The 7,964-nt window shown below is 45.6% G+C and overlaps 1 protein-coding gene across 3 annotated transcripts; it reads right to left on the bottom strand.

Moving 5' to 3' along the window:
* Positions 1–2,225: 2,225 nt before the first annotated feature.
* LOC117842736 (uncharacterized) lies at positions 2,226–7,687 on the bottom strand. Of its 3 annotated transcripts, XM_072291535.1 has the most exons (4): positions 6,336–7,687; positions 4,105–5,185; positions 3,356–3,562; positions 2,226–3,081 (listed from the first exon to the last, which is right to left on the bottom strand). In XM_072291535.1, the coding sequence occupies exons 3-4, from the start codon at positions 3,504–3,506 to the stop codon at positions 2,441–2,443; spliced, it is 792 nt and encodes a 263-aa protein (XP_072147636.1). In that variant the 5' UTR covers positions 3,507–3,562; positions 4,105–5,185; positions 6,336–7,687; the 3' UTR covers positions 2,226–2,440. The 3 variants fall into 3 exon arrangements, with proteins under 3 accessions (XP_072147636.1, XP_072147637.1, XP_072147638.1); XM_072291536.1 differs by having other exon boundaries at positions 3,356–5,185; XM_072291537.1 differs by lacking the exon at positions 6,336–7,687 and having other exon boundaries at positions 4,105–5,228.
* Positions 7,688–7,964: the final 277 nt, after the last annotated feature.

Here is a 7,964-nt window from a genome sequence, read left to right as displayed (position 1 = left end):
GAGCCGGCCGAGCCGAATCAGTCGGCCCGCGGGGAAAAAGATCGGGCTGAGTGGGCCGAAATTGGTCTGGGCCGAAATCACGAGTAGCCCATGCACAGACGTCTTCAGCGACAGACGGCTATACGTCGCATAGCTTATTCTGTAACCACCCACCACAGCTACTATACAGTAAATCGACCATCCTCGAACATCATGACTCTGTGTTTTGATAATCAAGCATTCTCCTTTCCAAACTACTGTATGTATCGTCCATCAATGTGCTCTTGCAATGACTCATTTGTTTTTCCTCGTATTGCTAGGCTTGTGCATCTGAGTTTACAGCGTTTTCCTCGTATTGCTAGTATGCCCAGAGCTTGGTTGAAACGAGCCAAGTCCACTAGTCCAGTATGCTCAGTCCTAAAACTTTCAAAAAAAAAACGAAGAAGAAGAAAAGTATATAGTATATATGCTATCTGTTAACTCTGATCCAGAGTCTGAGCAGTGACTTGATGCATGGATCAGGATGCAAGCAAAAAGTTGATCCAGCAATTATGAAATCATTTTGCAGATCATCACAATCACCGTAGGATTTCTAGGTAATCATGCATGCATCCATTTTTCTTGCAGCATCGAACAAGTTCCTCAATGTCTCCAATATATATCTTTCGGTTTTCCCAGTGCATGTGGTTAGACGATAAGTCTGACATGATCTGACAACACCACTTGTGTATATATATATATATATGTACAGTAAATTGTATATCTTGGATCTGTATCCTATCGACTGACTCACTTGGGGCATGCATGCATGGTCCAGGCGTGCTAATTAAGCTAGTCACTAGTAATAACGGGGATGATGGACGATCAGACAGACAGTAACGACAAAGGGCTGCAGTAATCCTAGTGTCTAGTTTACAGTGGCTCCACCCTGTGCCCAGCTCCCCCCGATGAGAAAGCACGTGCTGTGAGCGCCTCGGCGTTTGAACATCGCAGCGCTCTCGCTCTCTTCCCATGCCTTGCCTTGTTGCTTGACCGATCCCAGCACCCTGGGTCGTCGTGGCAGCCAGCTGCAGCTACTAGCTGGGGAAGGGCATGGGTGTTGCAGCGACAGGAACGCAGGCCGATCGAGTTCTCTCGCCAGTCCGCCGGAGCCGTCGGCGCCAAGCCCGCCATTCCCTAGCTCACCGGCGAGCCTTCAAGCTACTTCCGGCCGCCGCCGCGCACGGCACTGCCACCACCGGTGAGTCAACGCTGCCCTTCTCTTCCACCGTTCCAGTTCCACGCTAGCGGTTCTGGCTGTCTAGCCCAGCCACTGCCTAGTTCCTAAATTTCTTGCACGAGCCCGCGCACTCGCGCGCGTGCGCGGCTGCACTGCTAGTCTATGTTAGTTGCTACGTTTATCCCCACGGACGGGCCAGCCGCCAGTCTGTTTGCTGATTTTTCTAGAGCATTTAATTCCTCTTGATCGACCGAACATCTTTTCTTCTGCTTGCGAGAATAAGTACTCCCTCTGTTCCAAATTTTAGATCATTTTGACTTTTCTAGATTTATAGATATTATTATTCACCTAGACGTACACTATATTTAGATGTATAATAATATTTATAAATTAAAAAAAATTAAAATAATATATAATTTGAAACAGAGGTAGCAGTTGTTCCAGTGATGAATTTATGAATCATGTTTTGGTGAAAAATGGTTCCACCGGCAACAAAAATGTTCGGCCCATCAAACCATCAACTAGTAGTTAGTTGTTGTCTTCGTCATCCATCGCGTGGCATTGCATGCAGAGCTCCAACTGAGCCAAAGCCCATGAAAAGACACTGTTTCAGTGCTTCTAGTTTTCTAGCCCGGCGAGGTCCTAGCCCTTTTTTATCCCTAGATTAGCCCTTTTGTAGGCAACGGGGACGGAGGGGGTGGTGTTTTATGACTGCACCTAAAATTGAACGCTCTGTTATGCCGCGGGAGCTTTTTGGTAAGATGGCACAAGAAAACAACGAGCTTTGGCACAATAAATTTTAATGCGATTTAACTAAATTCTTCATTCTTGAGGTATGGCTACTGACATTCCTCCCTAAGAAACCATATCAACCAGTGATGGTGTTTCAGGATCCCAATTTTTTTAGACCCGAAGTTACAAATTCCGACTCAAAATAAAACCCTAACACCTATTACAACTATATATAGTTCTAATTGTGACTGTATATATCGGACACAACCTACTGTATAGTAGATGGGAAAGGGGATGAACGTACCTCCGTAGGAGGCCGCTGCACCTTTATTATATATGTAAGGAAGAGCTCCTTGCATGGCGCTTACATGTTGCATAGCCAAGGCTGTTGATGTTGAACCCATGTACAACCAACATCATCGATCCACAATAACTTGCTTACAAAACCCTACCTCTGTCTGCTATGGGTTCAACTGAACAGCCTCGTAGTACTTAGTTTATTACAAATAGCTAGGCTAGGCAGTCCACGCTCAGGGTGTAGATCGCATCAAGCTCTTCAACGTCGATCCACCGCTGCGGGCCTTCGTTGTGGTGGTTGTCCATCACCAGCACACACATTGTCTCCTCACCATTTCCCGTTTTGCAGAACCGATACCCGAAACAGACAACAGCATGCGAGCCCGTCGCCTTCTTACCGTAGAGCTTTCTGCTTTCGTCCCTGAGCCTTTTGTCCCGGCCACAGCCACGGTAGATCCAGTCATCATTGTTCTTCGCGGTGTCGAACCAATAGTACCATGGACAGACCCAGAGACGGCCGACGCAGGGGCCTTGGTCTAGCAGCGCGGCCACGCGCTCCGGGGTAAGCAGCTCGTCGCCGACGTGCTGCTCCCAGGCGCGCAGCGGCATCGTGATCGGCACCTCGTCGCTGGCGATCCCCACGCCCCGAAGGCGTTTTATCTCGTCTAACACTTCGCCCGTATTGGCTCCCTCGCCTTCCTTCCAGATGTTTTGTCCCTTGCACATGGCCCGCAGGATCTCCGGCCAAACCTCCGCGGCCTTCCAAGCGAATTTGCCCTCGCCGTGGGACGCCTCGTACACCTTGCGGTGCATCCCCTCCACGGCCACGATGCAGGCCATAATCGCACAGGTATCTGCACGCCGTCGACACCATGCATAGAGGCACAAGAAACAGTGGTAATTATTAGTAGTGAGTGATTACAGTGCCAATCCGATAGAATAGACACTACTAGATTACATGCTCGTTTTGTCTTTTTCTAGTTTTATAGCTTTTGCTATATATCTAAATATATGCTATTTTCAGATACATAGTAAATATGATGTATCTAAAAAAGTTAAAATAATTTATAATTTGAGACGGAGAAAGTACTTAAATATTCAGTGCAGAGGGAGAGATTGTCCACTCACCCGGAACCGTCTGCTTCATGGGCCGCACACAACCCTTCCAGCTCTTCCTCTTCGTCACTGGGCCGGAGGGCTGCCCCAGCACCGAACAATCCAATCGGAATGTATTGGCCCACATGAATCTCTTTTGAACGAGGAACACTGCATGCACCATGCCGCCGTAATAGCCCTCCCTGCTTAGCTTCCCAGCCTCAAGCAGAGCACGGGTACCTGCACGCCATCGCGCGATCCCAGCAGCCAGCACACAAGAAAAAAAATTGATTAGTGATTACGGAAGAGGTACGCAAGGACAACGAATTAAAAGGATCCGCTCCCTAAACCAAATACTCTCATTCAGTATCCTGCTCTGTTTCTAGATTTAGTTTGTAAAAAGGGTTCCTTTTAATCTACCCCCCTCGTTTCAGGGTTATAATTATTACTTATGGGACATATCTGTATGGCAATGTTGGTCCTCACTACACTTTCGTTTGTTCATTGCTACTATAGGTACTTGGAAGGACAATATGACTTGATGAGACAACTTTAGTAAATACACCCTCCATTCTAAATTGTACTAGCTTTGTTCTAAATCAAAATTGTATAACTTTGATCAAATTAATATAAAATATGTTAGCATATATAATATTAAATAAATACACTATCAAGATATATCGTCTACCCACTAAACCTAGTTTGATGTTGTAGATATTTTTATACTATTTTATAAACTTGGGTCAAAACTAAAGAAGTTTCTTTGTCCTAAGTGAAAGTACCGAGATGTCACCTAGGTGGAGCGAATAGGCAAATCCTGCAATAATTAACAAAACTCAAACACACTGTCAGTCCAAAACTGGTCTAGCCAGTTTTACATAGGGAACCCCGATAAATATGTAACAATCACTCTACGAGTTATGGAACAAACCAAACTTCTATATATATACAAGGATATCAACCATGAATACCCATCTAATAAACTACTTGATTTTTTTGCTTTGACAACAACCATAAATACCTGTTTAAATCCTTGTCTTTCAGTTACTTGATTTTTGTTTCTCAATTGAATATGCCATGACTTGTTCACAAGCTTTCAATTAATGAGGCCAATGATAGTACATAAAACTATGTCTCTTAATCATGCACACTAGCTTGCCATTTCTTCTCATATGAGTCATCATCGTTTTTAATTTTGATATCCCATCATGTGCCAAAAGCTTTCCCATTAATTAGAGACTAATAATCATACATGTAACCATATCTATAAGATCATTCGCCCACATGCTCATCATATATCTCAATTTTTTTCTTTATTGGGATCATACAGTTGCTTCTGGCTATCAATATGAGTCATCAAATAATCACATATCTTATAAGCAATAATACCACAATAATCATAAGAAGAAATTCCTACTCAAAACTTTTATCAGACAAGTTAGTCCTCTAATCGTTTTGGCATACAACTCACCAAAAACATATGGGTCTAGATGTACTCTCACAAAGTTAAACTTCTGTAGATTTGATCGAGTTTATAGAAAAATGTATTAACATCTATCATATCAAATAAATGCACTATCTATATGTTAAGTTACTTTTATGTTATAAATATATGTTGATTTTTGAACAAACATGATCAAAGTTAGAGAAGATTGATTTAGAACAAAATAAAAATGACTTAAAATTTGAAATGGCGTGAGGGTATACTAAACTTTTCCTTTCATTGATCCATGTGAGGCGAAAGAGGGTGATACCTGACTGCTCCATAGGCCAGGCCATACAAGCTTCCCACGCCTTCTGCTGCGGCATTGGACTGATGGGCTGCCCCAAACAATCTATCCCAGACAACCAGTCCCCCACTCTCTGTTGGAATGCAACACGGATGTTTAGAATAACAAAAGAAGCACACTGAGTTCATTGAGATGGTTAATGTGGATGAAGCACAGTACAGGAAAGGAGATTTCATAAAAAGCACAAATTTATTATCTGATTGAAGGATATTAACGCACCTGCAATATGCAGATGAAATAGTGATGATGACAGGGGATGATAAAGAGTCAACTAGGAACATGAAATTTATTCTATACTATTTTGAATTTGAATGGATGTCAAGGCTTAAAATAAATTACCCCAAGAATGGAGGTCTTTGTTTTCGAGGTGGACAAAGAATATCAAGACAAGACTGATAATATCCTGAATTGTACATGAGGCTATCTAGTTATGAAGTATCTAGGCCCGCTTAATATTGACAAATATATGTTGGAGTTGGGGGCTTTTTTGGGATCTTGTGAAAAATGAGGAATAGGATGTAAAGAGAAGAATATGTCTGAATATGTCATCAGGGAAGAGGCTAATTCTAACTAATATATCTCTGAGTAGTCTTCCAACATACTGAATGGGAATGTTCGTATTATTGCAGGGAGTTCACTAGCAGATGGATTCCATGATAGCAAAAATTCTTCTAGAGGGGTAACAAAAAAAAAATCTAGTATCACATGGTAAAATGGGAAATTTCAACCTAGCTAGGCCTAAAGAATTTGGATGCTTGGGCATTGTCAACATTAGAATGATGAATAAGGCATGACTTATAAAGTGGATGCGGAGAAGAATGTACGATGCCGATAATCAGGATCTTGTTGCACCTTGTTCAGAAAGAAATATTTAATTTGAACAACAGAGCTTTGTCTTATATTGCATAGGTACTGGACGGGTCTCAGTTCTTGAGGGGGATAATGAAAGTAGGCATCAGTTTGGATAGGAGTTCAAATATTCCCTCTAAACCCATTTAGAGAAAATTACTCTGTATATAACTGTTGGGACGGGACAACAAGGTGGAGGATAGATTCTAGCTAGAGGGAAATGGTCTAAATGAAAATCTTGGATCTCCCTAAGTGTCCTGAGAATTTGGTGAAATGGGTGCTTGATAAAACATGGGTTTATATACAACAAGGTCCAGAACCTGCGCCATGGATATATTCCAAGAACATACAAGGAGGGCGCGAGCTCAGGTTACCTCGACGATGGCGTCATGGAGGAAGCAATTATCTCCATCACTCGCCCTGATCAAGCAGAGGCTTCGGCCGTGGTGGCTGGGCCACGCCGGCCATTGATATTGATCACGAGAGGTGGTCTGAGTTGAACCAGGCTGACGGCCCCGCCAGTTGAAGAAGCCGCCCGCCATCCTGTCAAAAGTAAGTTTAACTCTTGTGCCCTGTCAAAAATAAAATGCTGGTAAAGACGGGGAGGTCACAATTTTATTGGAAAAATTGAAACACATTGATCAAAAGGGAAATCTTAACAACTATAAGTTTTGTTTTTTCGATCTCTCTCTGATCACAACATTTTTTTACCCGGTGACGGGCTGGTGCGGCGGCGACCTTGGAACGGGGTCGTGGCCGTTGCCCGCGCGCGGTTCGGTCAGCGGCGCAGCTTTCCGGTCCGGCGGCGTGGCTCGAGGACGACGACGAGCACGGGTAGCCGTTGCAAGCTCCCTCCCTCCCTCCTTCCTCGCGGTTGGTTGACGAGGCGTGGGAACGGACAGACGGCTTACCTCCAGGTTCGTCGCCCTTATTTCCCTTCTCTTCCTTGGGCGGCGGCGGCGGCTTCTCTTCCTTGGGGTTGGGGAAAATCTATGGAGAGGCAGGCTAGGGCTGATGGGGCTTTATTTTTGGCTCGGGATGGGGTTTTCGACGGGGTGGAATTCTGGGTTCTTCCAAGAGGGGTGTGGATCGGAGCAGGTGCGGCCGGCTTGGCATTGCGCGCGTGAGCAGGATCGTGCGCGGGCGTGCTCGTGGAAGCAAAAGGGATCCTTTGGCGGGCCCGCGCGTTCAGGGGGGAGCGGCGGCGTGGGCTAGCGCCGCGCGGGAGAGGGAAAGGAGCGAGGCGGCGTAGGCGGAGCTCGGAGGGGAAAGAGAGAGGGACGACGGCCGGGCACGAGAGGCCGCCGAAGAACACCTGCTGTGCATGCGCGTCCAAGGCCCAGGCGAAGGCCAGCGGCAGGACGCCGGTGGTGCCCATGTAATTCTCGATGGTCGCGCGGCGCCTTGGGCGGCTTGTGGCTCGTCACTCGTCAGGAGGGGAGGGCGGGGGCGGTGGTGGGCTGGTCGCCGTGTCGGCCATTGCCACGATAGCATTTCTGCTCTTTCGCCAGCTCGTGGATACCGGAGGCAGTATTAATTTATATGGGCAGCGCCGTCGCACCTTGCCTGTTCAGGGGTGTTGGGCTGTGATTTTCATACCCTGGCAGCGTCGGATTTGCTACGTCGCCTTCTTTTGCCACTTCTGTTTGTGCGCTGCTGCAGACTGGAACCCTGGGATGGATCACCAAGCACATGCGTCGTCCCCCGGAGCTAGTACCATGACCACTACTACCACCACAAAGCACATGCGTCGTCCCCCGGAGCTAGTACCACGACCACTACTACCACCACGTAGACGCTCTGACAAAATACAAGTATATATAGTATGTTATATTAGCCTTGCGATCAATTTATTCTGATTTTATAATCCCACTTGCTTGATCACCAGCAATCAGCAGTGACCACCGCTAGCAGTAATGTTCTCTTTGTTTATTACTCCCTCCGTCCTAAATTACTATTCGTTTTGACTTTTCTACATACACATATTTTAATATGCACCTAGA

The sequence above is a fragment of the Setaria viridis genome, chromosome 2 (genome assembly GCF_005286985.2).
Source record: "Setaria viridis chromosome 2, Setaria_viridis_v4.0, whole genome shotgun sequence".
Taxonomy (NCBI): Eukaryota; Viridiplantae; Streptophyta; class Magnoliopsida; order Poales; family Poaceae; genus Setaria; species Setaria viridis.
Note: the sequence above shows the minus strand (reverse complement) of the source record. Positions and strands in the feature narration are given on the sequence as shown.

Excerpts from the sequence above, each read along its gene's own strand:
- LOC117842736 (XM_072291536.1), bottom strand. The coding sequence starts at position 3,506 with ATGGTGCATGCAGTGTTCCTCGTTCAAAAGAGATTCATGTGGGCCAAT. Across the intron at positions 3,082-3,355 it reads CATGAAGCAGACGGTTCCGG|ATACCTGTGCGATTATGGCC; the intron begins GTGAGTGGACAA and ends GACGGCGTGCAG.